The 14,494-nt window shown below is 65.3% G+C and overlaps 2 protein-coding genes across 5 annotated transcripts in view; one reads left to right on the forward strand and one right to left on the reverse strand.

Moving 5' to 3' along the window:
* Nucleotides 1-11,679, forward strand: part of LOC137455841 (zinc finger protein 385C-like) — a 58,478-nt gene extending 46,799 nt beyond the window's left edge. For 3 of the 4 annotated variants that reach the window (XM_068166960.1, XM_068166963.1, XM_068166964.1), the window contains 6 exons: nucleotides 3,651-3,761; nucleotides 5,338-5,509; nucleotides 5,737-6,069; nucleotides 7,575-7,762; nucleotides 7,871-7,984; nucleotides 8,665-11,679. In XM_068166960.1, coding sequence (XP_068023061.1) covers nucleotides 3,651-3,761; nucleotides 5,338-5,509; nucleotides 5,737-6,069; nucleotides 7,575-7,762; nucleotides 7,871-7,984; nucleotides 8,665-8,889 — 1,143 coding nt within the window. In that variant the 3' untranslated portion in view covers nucleotides 8,890-11,679. The remainder of the gene's footprint in view (nucleotides 1-3,650; nucleotides 3,762-5,337; nucleotides 5,510-5,736; nucleotides 6,070-7,574; nucleotides 7,763-7,870; nucleotides 7,985-8,664) is intronic. The other variant, XM_068166961.1, reaches the window with a different exon arrangement.
* On the reverse strand, nucleotides 11,529-14,452 carry NKIRAS2 (NFKB inhibitor interacting Ras like 2). The gene is made up of 4 exons (XM_068166968.1): nucleotides 14,269-14,452; nucleotides 13,770-13,986; nucleotides 13,408-13,649; nucleotides 11,529-13,049 (listed from the first exon to the last, which is right to left on the reverse strand). The coding sequence occupies exons 2-4, from the start codon at nucleotides 13,861-13,863 to the stop codon at nucleotides 12,810-12,812; spliced, it is 576 nt and encodes a 191-aa protein (XP_068023069.1). The 5' UTR covers nucleotides 13,864-13,986; nucleotides 14,269-14,452; the 3' UTR covers nucleotides 11,529-12,809.
* Nucleotides 14,453-14,494: the final 42 nt, after the last annotated feature.

Genomic DNA, 14,494 nt, shown 5'->3' on the forward strand with positions numbered 1-14,494 from the left:
TGGGCATCTCTGCGTTTGGCAACTGACCCTTTTGTACCCTCGTGAGCCTGGCAGCGGGACTTTCCTGAGCTCCCTCGGCGCTCGCCCGCCGGCCTTTTGTAAGTGGCTTTGGGATTAACGTGCGCGGAAGGTGCAAATTATCGCGGAGATCTTCAAAGGCAGCGCAGACATTAAGAGAGGATTCCTGTGGCTGCTGAATGGGATTGAGCCCTCTAACTCCTGTAAGCTGCTCTGAAGCCTGCCGCTCCCCTGCGCTAACAAGCAGAAACACAGGAGAGGAGGATTTTTGGATGCCATTAACGCCGCTGCTCTTTGTCTGAGCTCCTTTTTTTAGTCGCTGGAGTCAGGAGCTGCCTGGAGCCAGCCCTGCTTGTTTGTTCTGCTTGGCTCCTGCCAGCCCCTGCCTTGGCACGTGCCCTCCAGAGTCCTGTTGCTATGAAAATAATAATGATAATAGTAATTAAGGATAATCATTTGGAACAGGAGCTCTGGCGCTTGCCGGAGCCGCTGCGCTGCGCCCAGGCTCGATGGGGACGGAGGTGCTGGGGGGGGGGGGGGGGCAGCCGGAAGGTGCAGGCACCATGGGTGAGCTGCTCTGAGCTCAGACTCAAGCCCCGCACGTGGTGCTGGGTGGTCTGGGGTGGGAGCTGCCCCTTTGTGCTGGAGAGGAGGCTGAGGGTAGCACTGTGAGGGTTTGAGCGCCCCCGTGCCCCGGAGCCAGGCTGGCAGCTCCTGATTTCTCAGCTCACGGTGCCAGGGCAGAGGCTCCGCTTGGCAGCTGAAGCTCAGGGTCGTCTGGGGGGCAGGCGTTAGCTCAGGGAGCTTCAGAGGGAGCTGCCACAGCTGAGCTGCTGTGAAGAGATCTCGGGGGGTTGCCTCTGCTCCCCAGGGCTGCTGGTGGTGCTGCGCTGGGCTCGGTGCTGTCCTGCAGACCAGGAGCTCTCTGCCGCTGCCCGGCAGAAGACTTTGCACCCCGAGCAGGTCACGAAGCTCTCACGAACCCAGCAGATGTTTACTCTGGGGCGAGCAAAACCTTCCCAAGCTGGGCTCTGCTGCGCTCGGAGCAGCCGCAACAGGGAGCAAACCTCCCAAGGCCGCCCGAAGGTTCCGTGCTCGGCAGGTCCGCTCCAGCAGCGGGGCTGCTGCAGATCCCCGGGAGCCGTACGCCCCTCGTAGACCCCCGCAGGAGCCGCGATCCCAGCGGATGCTGTGTCCCTGTGAATTCCCGGTGCTGACCCCGGAGGCGGGAGCCGGGCAGGGAGCTCTATTTATATCGGCAGGAACATCCAGGGATAAATAAAGCCAAGTGAGTCAATGCCAATGGGTTATAAAGCCCTGATCTTTGTTCTCCGAGCTCACGGTGCCCAGAGCCTGTCGGGTCAGCTCTGCTGGAATCGCTCGGGAAGAGCCTCGCTCCCCCCGGCTGCGGGCACCGGTAGGTACCGCTGTGGCACAGACCCTCGCCAGCCCCCGAGGAGGGCTCGGGGGGGTCTCGGTCTTCTCTGAGACAGTGGTGAGGGCAAGGGCAATGGCGTGTTTGGAGCAGGCTGCCCAGAGAGGTTGTGAAGTCTACTCTGGAGAGCTTCCAAACCCTCCTGGACATTGTGATCCTGAGCAAGCTGCTGTGGGTGCCCTGCTGGAGCAGAGGGGTTGGACTGGGTAAGCTCTGGAGGTCTCTTGCAACCCTCACCCGGCTGGGATTTGTGGATTTTCATTTGGAGAGGAGCACAAGGGCTCTCAGGTGGTCTCCAAGCTTTGTCTGGGCTGGATGGAGCTGGGCAGAGCATCCTGCATGCCATCAAGTGCAAGGTAGCAGGAGCAGCCCTGGCAGGGGGTCGCTGGGCCTCTGGGTGAGCTCCTGCAATGGCTGGGTGAGTGTCCAAGGGCTTTTCAGGACGTGGTGCAGTGATGGCCACCAGCTGCACCAGCCTCAACTGGCAAAACCATGGGGGTTGTAGAGGCCCAGGTTGGTGCCATCTCCTGATGCCCCAGGAGGATGAGGATGGTCCTCAGCAGCTTTTGCATCCTTGAGCTGCCATCTCCCTTTCCTCTGCTCTTCGCCCTGCTCCTGCCCTGGTGCTCAGGGGTGGATGAATCTCTGGGAGCTGCTGCCCTGGCGCCTGCTGCTGCTGTGAGGGTTTGAGCTGAGTGGGAAAAGTGGGTTCTGAAAAACAAGCAGCAGCCTCACTCTGCCGCTGCCTGCAGCACGGGGTGATGTTGAGGGCCGGGGCAGCATCTTTGCCATCTGTAGCTCCCCGCGGGGCTCCTCGGAGCCCTGAGCACCTCTGCATTTATATGCCAGGGAAGCGAGTAAAGCCTGCCGGCAGAGAGGCACTCCATTAATCACCTGCTCTTACCATTCTGCTCACTCCTGGGAAGGAATCTGGGCTCTGGATAATGGCTCTGTTGTCCAGGCATGTGCCTGCAAGACTGATGCACCTGTCTGAGCTCCCAGCAGCTCTGCCGAGCGAGGCGCTCGGCCGCAGCCCGCGGCGCTGCTGACAGCAGCACTCGGATAAGATAATCTCGCGGTGCCACAGGGCAGGGGACAATGCCTGCATTATAGATGAGAGCCACACTCAGACAAAGGCCTGATTCTTGTGTGCGTTCCCCCCCCTTAATAAATGCATTTTGTTTAAAACAATTATGGCTTTGCCAACAAGTTTGCTGCCCGGGCTGAGCAGTGAGCCTGAGCCCTGGCGAGGGACAGAAGTGCCAGGGGCTGTCGGCAGCCAGCATGCATCTGCCTGGAGCCCCCACGCTGCCTGTGCCCGGGGGCTCGTGGGGAACCAGAGCTGCTGTGGCTCTGTGCACACCCAGTCAGGTACCAGGGTGGAAATCCATGGAACCGTGGAATTGTTTTGGTCAGGAAAGACTTTGAGGATCACTGAGTGACCACCCAGCGCTGCTGTCACCACTGAAACACATCCCTCAGCACCACGGCTTTGGAACCCCTCCAGGGATGGGGACTCCACCACTGCCCTGGGCAGCCCGGGCCAGGCCTTGACAACCCTCAAGGGGAAGAAATTTTTCCTCATGTCCAACCCGAACCTCCCCTGGGGCAGCCTGAGGCCATCTCCTCTTGTCCTGTCAGTTGGGCAAGCAGCAGGCCCCTGTGGCTCCCACTTGCACCTTCAGCTTTGCCCGGGGACGTTTCAGCTCCCTGCTGAGGGGCACGTGGAGGATTAGCTGCTGCTCGTTCAGGTGGTCTCTGGTCCTGCTAAGCCTGGGGGGAGGCTGCCCGGGCGTGGGGAGGTCGAGGGCAGCAGCTGGGAGCTCAAACTGAACCTGATAATTTGCCACCTGATGTCTGTGGTGGGGGAAGGAGATGAGGGCACACGCTGGGGAGGATGGTGCCCATCGGCTGTGCCCAGCAACAGCTTCAGCCCCTCTGCCAGTCCGCAGCAGGTTTTGGCTCCATCCGGATTGGATTTTCAGGAGTGGTTTAAAAAGGACAAGGACAAGAAGTGGCATCGACACAGTGCCCTGTGCAGGGGTTCCCTCTGGGGCAGAAAGGGCTCCTGTGCCCCCAGGCACTCTGCTGGTGTCTGCAGCAGCTCTGTGGTGGGTGCGGGCGACCACTGGGTCACTGTGCCGTGCCAGGGTGACCATCATGGTGTGACACCCAGCTGCCCTCCCTCCCGTTGTAGATGGACCCGGTGCAGAAGGCAGTGATCAGCCACACCTTCGGCGTGCCCGCCCCGCTCAAGAAGAAGCAATTCATCTCCTGCAACATCTGCCACCTGCGCTTCAACTCGGCGGTGAGTGCAGCCGGCGGGCAGGGGGCAGGGTGGGCAGCCGTGCTGGGGCTGGGGCCAGCGCCTGCAGCCACGCAGGAGCATCCCACAGCACGGGCACCGCGCAGGCAGCAGCTGGCTACGAGCATTACCTATGGAGCTGCCAGCCCAGAGCATCCCTGGGCTTGGCTATCCCTTCCTGGGGACTGAGGCAGCGCTGGGGGCCGTGGTGCCTTCCCCTGGAGGCTCCTCTGACAGAGCTGCCGGTGTGCTCGGTGTGCCGCCGTGCTCGGTGTGCCTCCGGGAGCTCAGCTCCCCCGGGGCGGCGACAGCCACTCGGACGCTGCGCCTTGGCCTGGCTGGCGCCGAGCCGCATCAGCAGAGCCCGGGGCTGCTGGCTGCTGTGCCAGCAAAAGTCAGCTGAATCTTTCTGCCTCGCAACCGAGCGGCTCAGGGAAAAGCATCAGGGAAAAGCAGCACTTTGCCCATCCAAGCTGCATCCCAGCGGGAAGCGCGGAGCTGGGGGTGTCGGTCCCACCACACACTCCCACTGTCCCCCTGGGCACCCTGTACCGTTCTGCTCGCCCCTGCCCCTGTGCCCCCTGGTCCCGGCCCCAGCAGCGTGCCCCGCACAGCCCCTGGCACACCACGCGGGTCCCTGTGCGGCGCGGCTGCGGTGCCGGTGACCTACTTAGACTGCAGCCCAGCCCCGTCCCAGCCCCGCTATCGGGGGGCAGTTGATTGTGTTTGCTAATGAGGCCCCACGCTCGGGTGGGCCCTGCGCTTTCCCACGTCCCAGCTGACGCTGCAAGCCCTGGACACCATTCCCAGCCCTCGGAAGGCCACGGGGGGAGGGAAGGAAAGGAATTCTTCCTCCTGCCACGCACGGGAAGCCTCTGAGAACGCCGTGGTGCCAATTACTCCGCGCTGCTCAGTGCTGCTGTGTCTTAATTCCCCTTGGATCGACTCCCCAGAAACTGCCAAGCCGCGGCTGCTTTGGGGGACAATGCAGCTTTGTCGCCGGCCGCCGAGCACGCAACTGCTGGGGTGATTTGCTTTTGTCTGCGTTTTTATCAGTTGGGTGCAGGCAGGAGCCCGTCCCCAAGCGCTTCATTATTCAGCCTTGGCCAGGAGAAAGGAGCTCGGGAATGCGAGCGACGCCTCGGCCAGCCGCGAGGTTACAAAGGGAGCCAGGTCTTCCCCCGGCCTCCTTCTGCAGTTTACTTTTACAGCCAGCAGCTCCCTGCACGCTCCTGGAGCCATAAATTTTGCCTGAACGCTCCTTTTAGAAGTGCCTGGATGCTTTCAATCAGAGCCGGGCCCTTATCTCGCCCAGCAGCGCCGTGATGCCGTAGCGCAGCCACCCCTCGGCCGGATCCCTTCCTGCGCGGAGCGCTCTGACAGCAGGAGGAGGGAAGGGCTCCGAGCTGCACCCGGCCGAAGCCACCACCTCCGAGGTGGCGCTGGGGATGAAAGTCACCTGGGAGGTGGCTGCACTGCAAACGTTGTCTGAGCGGCCAGGGCCTGAGGCTGACACCCTCACCCGTGCTCCCCGTGTCTGTCCGTCTGTCCAGAGCTGTCCCTCTCTCCCTCTCCACAGAACCAGGCAGAAGCTCACTACAAGGGCCACAAGCACGCACGGAGGCTGAAGGCCATCGAGGCCATGAAGAACAAGCAGAAGGCAGCAGGGGCTGTGGTGGTGGCTGCAGGCCAGGATGGCTCAGCTGACTTCACCCCAAGCCCCGAGGGCAGCGGGGAGCCCGGCGGCACAGGTATGTGGGCGAGGGCTATGGGGTAGTCCTGGGCCAGCAATAATGGAGGTAACGGCGGAAGAGCCGTGGACGGGGAGGAGCATGAGCGGACAGAGCTGGAGATGGTCTTGGGGAGCCATGGGGTGCTCTGAGATCCAACAAACCCCCTCCCCCCCCCCCCCCCCAAACACAGGGAGCTTTCCCTTTCTGCCCATTTCTTTCTGTTCTCCCTCTTTCCCTCCCGCCAGCTCAAGCCAACGGACTGCCAGAGCCAGAGGGTGAGTGCAGCACCCTGGCGCTGATGCCCGACACCGAGGAGCCGCCCGCGGAGCTGGCGGGCAGCGTCGCCCCGCTGGGCTCCCCGCCGGCCTCGGAGCTGTCGGAGGGCACCTCGGACGTCACCAGCGTGGCCTCCTCCTCCACCGCGCAGGCGGCCGAGGCGCAGGCGGCCGAGTCGGGCAGCAGCGTCAGCTCGGCCCCCGAGAGCGAGAAGGAGGGGAAGAAGAGCAAGCAGCACCTGTACTGCCCCACCTGCAAGGTCACCGTCAACTCCCTGTCCCAGCTGGAGGCTCACAACACTGGTAAGGGCGCCGGGGACGGAGGGACATGGGGATGGGGGGGACATGGGGACAGGTCCCTCGGGGGCTCCGTGCAGGGCCCTGCCCAGCCCGGCAAGGAAGCGCCGAGCGTTAATGAACCTTGCTGTAATTAACCAGGGAGAAGTGGGGGGAGGGGAGGCCTCACCTGAGCTATGGGGCGAGCTCTGGCAAGGTCAAACGCGCCCTCATTGTTCACGTCTCTTAATTAAAGGCATTTTCAGATACATTTAATCAAGTGATTGGAGGCTGCTTTACACTGCGTGGCAGTTTGGGGCTAAGCTGACAGCAGCCCAGCGCCAGCGCCGCTCTCAGCCGCGGGGTCAGCTCCTGGGCTCTGGGCTCCTGCTCACGCTGAGAAGCCCCTGAGGACTCTAAGGAGCTTTGGAGCCCAGCAGCAAGCAGAGGTCACTCATGGGCAAGGCAGCGCTGGGGTCTTGCAAGGGTCCCTCTGAAGCCTGGGGGTAGCTGAATGGGAGGAGGGGGCAGCCAGAACCTCCAGGGCAGTGTGGGGGATCCCCAGAGGGGTCTGTGGGCTTTACAGAGCCAACTCCCTACTCACCCCTTTCTCTGGAGGACGCTGACCAAGGGCAGGCACCCCGGGTTTAAAGGGAAGTGGCTTCTCTCCCTCAGCTGAGCAAGAACTGAGATCCAGCTCCCCCAGCCCGGGGCAGCAGCAGCAGCAGCGCCGTGGTTCATCTCAGGTCACCGCTGCGGCTTAGCTGCAGCCGCGTCCTTGTGCTTTTGTCAGCTCCAGTTACGGATTCAGGAGCTGATTTGGGGAAAAAGAACAAACAAACAAACAGTTCGCAGCCCTGCGCTGCTCCGCGGCTGTCACTCGGGCTCGGGCTCCTTGCTTCACGCCTTAAAAAGCAGGAGGAATTAGCGGGGGCTTGGGTTACTCTGCCCACCCCCACGCCGCCATCCCCTCGCTGGCAGGGCCAGGACGGAGCGCCCTGTGCCCAGGTGTGCCAGCATTTCGGGTGTCTGCTTGCCCGCCTGCTGTAACCCTCCTGAGCTATTCCTGGCTCTGCGGCCGGATCCTCTCTGACCTTGGGCACGGCTCAGATGCTGCAGCGCGGCGGGCGACATGTGCCCGGCTCTGCAGACGGTGCCACCGCCCGGGGGCAGGCGGCAGGCTCCGGCACACGCTCAAAATAGCTTCTGTGGTGGTGGCGTGGGGGCTGTCTCCGGGAGGCTGAGTGTTTCTGGTCTGCCCACGAAGTGCAGCTGCCCACCGGAGCTTGGCAGGGTTTGGGCACGGGCTGCTGCATCCCCGGTGAGAGTCCAACCACCCAGGCAGCCCCTGGCCCCTCTGCCCACAAGTGCTGCCAGGCACAGGCTGTTGGGGGGAGCAGGGTCCCATGGGGGGCGGGGAGGAGGTTGCCGGAGGGTGTTGCTGGAGGGTCCTCCCTGCATCGCAGCACTCTACACGGGGCTGGGGTTGTTTGCAATGTTGGTGTCTGGTGAGTGTCCCCTCTGCCACCCAGGTGCCAAGCACAAGTCGATGCTGGAAGGCCATGGCAGCCAGCTGCGGCGCGGCCGGGGTAAGCTCCTGTCCCGGGCAGGGCACAAGTCCAAGCGGATTGGCAACAAGGGCAGCATCAACATCCAGAACAAAGCCTTCCAGTGCCAGGTGTGCGAGATCTACGTCAACTCCGAGACGCAGCTCAAGCAGGTGACGATGCCAGGCCTGGGCCCCGCGCAGGCAGAGGGTCACTGTGCACAGCCCCTTGGGTGGGGGGTACCTGGTGGTGCCCTGACCCGGTGGTTTTCCTTCCCCCAGCACATGAGCAGCCGGCGGCACAAAGACCGACTGGCAGGGAAGCCTCCCAAGCCCAAGTACAGCCCTTACAGCAAGCTGCAGAAGAATGCTGCCCTCGCAGTGAGTATTCTCCAGGTACCTGTCTGCCACCCTGCCAGCCACCACCGCCTGCTGTGCCACCACCTCGTGTGCCAGGGGCACAGGGGCTGCTTCTCTTAAACCCTTGGTTCCTGCGGCTGCATCGGAGCTGTGCCCGTCGGGGAGGGTAGGCTGAGGGGGTGAGGGAGTTGTGACTCTGCTGGTGGGAAGGGAAGCACAGGCAGGGCTTGTGGGCATGGGCAGGACCTGCTGAGCGTGGGCAGGGCTTGTGGGCATGGGCAGGACCTGCTGAGCGTGGGCAGGGCTCGTGGGCAGGGCTCCTGAGCCCACTGGCACCGGCGTTCACACACCTCTGCAGCTGGGACAGCAAAGACTTTGGCGGCTGAAGTCGTGCCAGGGCAGCAGAGGGAAGGACGGAGGCAGGGACCAGCCCAGCCACTGCAAAAGCCAGGGCAGGGCTCTGGGCTGGCGTGGGGAGGCTGAGGACCTCCTGGGAAGGTCACCACAGCTGGGGCATCCCTGCGTGCTCTGGTCTGGGGGTGGCTGAGCTGAGGGAGCAGGGCCGTGGGGTGGGCATGGGCTGGGGCCAGGGTCTGTGCTTACTGCAGAGACCTGCTGAGAGCTCAGCCGGCAGCGAGTGCGGGCAGGGGCCGAGGTGGAGCGGGGGCTGTCCCGCCGGTGGATGCCTCACGCTGTCTCCTCCTCGCTCCCCGCAGTCCAAGCTGGCTCTGCAGAAGCATCTCACCAAGACGCTGGCGACTCGCTTCCTGCCCAGCCCGCTCACCGCGGCCGCCGTCTGCGCCATGCCAGGGCCCCTGGCGCTCAGGCCAGCTGCTGCCACCACCCTCTTCCAGGCGCCGATCCTCGGACCAGCTCTCTTCCGAACACCGCCGGCCCACGTCCGCCCCACGCCAGGCCCCATCGTCTTTGCGCCCTACTAGAGCCGCTCGGCCGCCGCGGACCAGGCTGTGCCCCGGGGGCTGCCCGGTGGGGTGCAGCGCTCCCGGGCACGCTGCTCGGCTGGCCGGTGGGGAACCGTAGCTGTAGGCATCAACCCCAGCTTCTCCTTTGCTTCGAGCTGGCTCCTGCTGGAGGAAGGTGTCCCAGCAGAGCCCGGCCAGCCCTGCCATGCATCTCTGCTGCTCCCCCGACCCGTGCCAGCCCGGTGCTCAGCAGAGGAGCTCATCACACGGCTGGCTGGCACAGGGCAGAGGACCATGCCCGAGTCACCAGGACCTTCTCGTGGCCGGGAGCTGCCTGGCTTCTTGGCCATCGTCCTCCCAGTTACTGGACTGGAAGAGGAGGAGCTGGCTGGTCCCTGGGGGAAGGAGCATCCCTCTGCCCAGCCAGTCCCTGCCAGCCCAGTGGGAAGGGAACTGCGAGGAGAGTCTCAGCCCAGCCCTTACTGGGTGAAACGACCCCGGCAGGGGTGGGAAGGTAGCAGTTCCCTCTCAGGCTGGGCTGGCTGTGGCCCCTCCAGCCCGGCACTTGCCTGTACTGGCCGGGGACTTCCGTGCTGCCCACCAGCCCCCTGCGTCCCACCAGCCAAAGAGCCCCTGCCATGGTGGGCACCGGACTGAACCCTCACTCCGAGAGCAATAGCCAACGGCCAGGGCTGGCATCTCCGCCCGCCGAAAGCACACTGCCCGCCCTGGCCCCCAGAAGCACATGGCACAGGCACCCGGCCGGGGCCAGGCTCTGCTGGCGCCAGCTGTTTGCCTCCGTCCCAGCCGCGGGGGACAGCCCTGCCCCTACCTCGCGGGCGATGCTGTGAGCCTGTGAATGTCCCTCCAGCACTTCTGGTTCTCCAGGCAGCGGCAGCGCTGTGCCCGGCCCTCTGCGTCCGTGTCCCCCCCCTCCCCGCCCCGTCTGGAGCTTCCAGGGAGCCACCACCACTTCCTAACGACACAGACCCCAGCAGCCTGCACAATCAGGCCCGAAGGAGCAGCTGGCACCCAGGGCCTGTACCCAGCACCCTCCCTGCAGTGCTCCCACTGCAGCCTGCGGAGAGCTGGGCTCTGGAGGGACCCCCAAGCTGCAGCCTCTCACTGTGCCCAGCACCCACCCGGTCACTGCAGGCCCCCAGCACACTGCTGGACACAGAAACATGCAGGAGAGCTGCGCCCCAAGTGGCATTCAGGCTGGCAGTGACGACCCCCACCCCACCCCGATCTATGCAATCCCAGGGAGCAGCTCCGTGCCAGCTGCGCCTTCCCTTGGTGCTTGTGCTGCTGGCACAGCCTGGAGCGGTGCCCGGGGCACGAAACCCCAATGTGAGGCTTGGCTCTGTGCAGCTGGCTCCCTGCCCGGGCCCAGGCACCTCTGCTGTGCCCCCTGTGCCCTGCTGTGCCCGGGGCAGGTGGGTTTGTGCCCCTGGGAAGCCTCACGCACAAGCGCAGAGCCCCTGCGCCTCGGGGCGCGGTGCCCAGGTCCCAGCAGGGCTCTGCCCAGCCTGTGCCACCCACCCACAGGGTCCTGGAAGTGGAAGGGAACCTCCTCGTGGCTGAAACACTTCTGCTGTCCAGAGCTGGAGCCTGGGGTGAGGGCAGGAGTGCCTGGTGGCACAGGGCTGCCTGCAGGGCCTGCTCCTTGTGCCACAGGCAGCCTCAACCCGCAGTGCCACTGCTGTGCTCCTGCCATAAGGGAGCCCCTGGGTCTGGATTCATCTGCTCAGGGCATTTTCTCTTCACCCCAGGGGAGGAGAGAGGGCACCAGAAGAGCTGAGTGTGTTTGCAGACTGGGGGAAGAGACAGCTGAGAGGATTTGCAGTGGTGCTGGGAGCTGTGGCTCGGAGAGCAGCCCTGGGAAAGAAGGCTCCTGGCAGCAATGGCTGTGACAGGGTCAGGGAGATGGTCCCAGGGCAGGGGTGCAGCCTGGACTCCACGGGCCAGCAGCCTGTGCTGGCAGGAGGGACACAGCTCTGGAAGTCTCACAGTGCCAAGCAGCCCATGGTCAGCCCTCCCCCTGCTCATCTCACTGTGCTCTGCCCCAGGCCACCTCACAGTCCCAGTCCTGGCCCCAGCAGAGGAGGGCAGCACAGCCCCCTCCTGCACTGTGTCCCCTCCTGCACTGTGCCCCCTCCTGCACTGTGCCCACCAGCCCCAGGAGTGTGGGGAGCAGCCAGGCTGCACTCTACAGGAGCTGCTTGGCACTGGTGGGGCCATTCCCCTGCTCTTGCTCTCAAGCACCTGAGCTGGAGCCAGCAGTGGCTGCTCCCTGTCCCCCTTCCACCAGTGGAGTCGTGGTCACTCCCACACTTGGCACTTTAACCCCTTGAAAGCCATTCCTAGCACCACTGCAAGCAGCTGTGTACAAAGATGCTCCCTCTGGCACTCCTCCCCACCCTGGGACCCCCCCCCCACCCGGGGCCCCCCCTGCTCCTGTGCTACCCAAAGCATTTACTGCCTTTGACTTTGCAGATGCTGTTGTAGCTGTAGGGCTTAGGCCATAGCTCAGTACCCTGTGCCCCTCTGTACAGAACCTTGGAGTGATGTGAAGAGTTTGAGTCAAAACAAAACAGCCCTTCCCCTGCCTCCCCCCCCCCCACAAAGGCACCCCCAGACTCCAGGGACTCGGCCAGTACCCTCCTGTCAAGGTCAGTGTATATTTTTTGATGTATTATAACTGTGGGGAAGAAAAAAAAAAGGAGACAAAAAAAAAAAGGACAATATTTTGATAATGAAATCTGCTTCTCTCTTGTGGTACTCAGTGAATAAAAGGTGCAGGAACCAGCAGGGGCTGCCTGGGCACTTCCTTCCCCAGGGGCTGCTGGGCAGGGCCAGGACGTCTCTGCCTTGGCTCGTGGCAGTTGGGAGAGGAGAGTGAGCACCGTGCCAGATGGGCAGTGAGAGCTGTGCTTGTGCTCAGGGAAGGCTGCAGCCTGGTGGCTGTGAGCACCCTGCCCCCCCAGAGCAGCAGCTCGTCCTGCTCTGAGCCCTGGCTGGGGCAGGATGCCAGCCCTGCCCGTGCGGGAGCTGCCAGCCCAGGGGGAAGCAGGGCGAGCAGGGCAGCTCTGGCCGCGGCTGCGCTGGAGGCAGGGCCGGCCCCGGGCTCTGCTCACACGGCGGCAGTCAGCCCAGAGCAGCTCCGGAGGGAGCCGGGGAATCAGCCCAGAGCAGCTCCGGAGGCAGCTGGGGAATCAGCCCAGAGCAGCTCCGGAGGGAGCCGGGGAATCAGCCCAGAGCAGCTCCGGAGGGAGCCGGGGAATCAGCCCAGAGCAGCTCCGGAGGCAGCCGGGGAATCAGCCCAAAGCAGCTCCGGAGGGAGCCGGGGAATCAGCCCAGAGCAGCTCCGGAGGGAGCCGGGGAATCAGCCCAGAGCAGCTCCGGAGGCAGCCGGGGAATCAGCCCAAAGCAGCTCCGGAGGGAGCCGGGGAATCAGCCCAGAGCAGCTCCGGAGGGAGCCGGGGAATCAGCCCAGAGCAGCTCCGGAGGCAGCCGGGGAATCAGCCCAAAGCAGCTCCGGAGGGAGCCGGGGAAGCAGCCCAGAGCAGCTCCGGAGGCAGCCGGGGAATCAGCCCAGAGCAGCTCCGGAGGGAGCCGGGGAATCAGCCCAGAGCAGCTCCGGAGGCAGCCGGGGAATCAGCCCAGAGCAGCTCCGGAGGCAGCCGCGGCCCCGGCGCAGCCCTGCCGCCGATCCCCACCTGCTGGCCAGCGCCGCGGAGCCTTCCCTCCCGCCGCTCCCGGGGCCCCTCCGGCGCCGGCAGGGGCTGGGCAGAGGGAGGAGCGGTCCCTGCGCGCTGCGGGGAGATTGGTCACCTCCCTCCTCCTCAAAGGCCACCCCCAGCCCCGGGACTCTCCCAGGGGCGGTGCGAGGGAAGAGGGAGGCAAGGAGGAGGAGGTGGCGAGGGAAGGGAGGAGGCTCAGCCATCCAGGGACCCACTGCCCTTGTTCTTGCGACTGAGGGGGAAGGCAGACTTGCTCTGGGGCTGTGTCATCTTGCTGGCCAGGTAGATGAAGGGCTCGATCAGCGTGCGCCGGTCAGCCACCGACACCTCCCACAGCTTCACCTTCTCGCCCTTGGCCCAGTGCTGCGCCGCCTCCTGGTCCACGCGGCGCTGCTCCTGCAGGTCACACTTGTTGCCCAACACCACGATGGTTACCTGTTCCGAAGAGAAGGCTCCCTGAAGGCACCGGATTTCCAGCTGCCTTGGAGTCCCCCCGGTGGCAGCCCAGGCCTGCAGCTCCCCAGCCCCATGCTCAGGGGCTTTACACCACCGGCTCCCAGCGCTCCCTCCTGGCAGCTTCCCCTCCTGCCTGTGCCTGTGAGCCTCAGAGCAGCCTTGAAGGGAAAGGGCCTGCTGAGCACCTGCAGGCTCAGAGAGCATCCCAGGACACCAGTTAGTTACAGCTGAGCGTGCCAGGGAACAGGAGCCCCTGCTACCACCCCGTGGCAGGGGAGAAGAGCGACCGCTGGGTGAAAACTTGCAGCCCCCTTCCCTGGGGGGGGGGGGTCCTCACCTCCTTCTTGTCTTTGGACTTGTCAATCTCCTTCTTGAGCAGCTCCACGCGCTTGAAGGACTCCTTGCTGTCGGTGCTGTAGACCAGCACGTAGCCGTCGGTGCAGGAGAAGCAGTGCTTGGGCAGCTCCAGGCCGTCCCGCAGCCCCCGCGTGTCGTAGAAGCGAACCTGCTCCCGCACCCCCCGGTCCGTCTCGATGGAGCCCACGTAGATGTCCTCCTGCGTCTCGATCATCTCCGAGCCTGCCGGGGATAGGGGAGGCAGGGAAGCCGTGGGGACCCCGGCAGGGAGCTGGCCCTGGCACGGGACACGGCGGCAGGGACGATCCCGGGCAGGCTCCGTCCCGGTCCGCCCGGACTCACCGACCACATGGTTGCCGTACAGCAGCTGCTCCAGGATGGAGGTTTTCCCGACGGAGGCCTGGCCGCACACCACCACCTTGCAGCTCTTCCCCATGCTGCCTCAGCGGGGCCGGCGGCACGGCGGGCAGCGCGGGGGTGCGGGGCCGGGGGGCCGCTGGCGCCGCTCCGTGCGTGCTCCGGCCCCGGGCTGGAACGGGCACAAAGCCTGCGGGGATGCCTGCGGGGACACCGGCGATGCTGCACGGAGAACGCAGCCCTGCCCGGAGCCGGCCCAGGCCTGAGCCTGCTCCAGCGCCGGGGGGAACAGAGCAGCGCCGGGGGGGGGGGAACAGAGCAGCGCCGGGGGGGGGGAACAGAGCAGCGCCGGGGGGGGGGAACAGAGCAGCGCCGGGGGGGGGGCAGAGCAGCGCCGGGGGGGACAGAGCAGCGCCGGGGGGGGGGACAGAGCAGCGCCGGGGGGGGGACAGAGCAGCGCCGGGGCCGGGCCGCGGGGCCTCACCTGCACGGCAGCAGAACCGGAGGCGGCGCAGGGCGGCGTGGCCGCAGCGCCCCCTGCTGGCGGGCGGACCGCGGGCAAACCGCGGGCGGCCGAGGCCTGCCGGCACCCCCGGCACGCAGTGACGGCAGCCCAGGGGCTCCGCCGCCGCGCCGCTCCTCCGGGGCCGCCCGGTGCCCGGCCCCGGCCGCGCCGCGCTGGGCGGCCCCCGCGGCGGCCCCGCCTCCCC

This window comes from Melanerpes formicivorus, unplaced genomic scaffold (genome assembly GCF_026170545.1).
Source record: "Melanerpes formicivorus ecotype bairdi unplaced genomic scaffold, bMelFor1.0.p_v2 SCAF_112, whole genome shotgun sequence".
Taxonomy (NCBI): domain Eukaryota; kingdom Metazoa; phylum Chordata; class Aves; order Piciformes; family Picidae; genus Melanerpes; species Melanerpes formicivorus.

Bases quoted from the DNA above. Each gene is read 5' to 3' on its own strand.
- NKIRAS2 (XM_068166968.1), bottom strand. From the start codon at position 13,863: ATGGGGAAGAGCTGCAAGGTGGTGGTGTGCGGCCAGGCCTCCGTCGGG. The intron at 13,650-13,769 runs GTGAGTCCGGGC...TATCCCCGGCAG, and splicing joins GTACGGCAACCATGTGGTCG to GCTCGGAGATGATCGAGACG. The intron at 13,050-13,407 runs GTGAGGACCCCC...TCTTCGGAACAG, and splicing joins AGTCCAAAGACAAGAAGGAG to GTAACCATCGTGGTGTTGGG.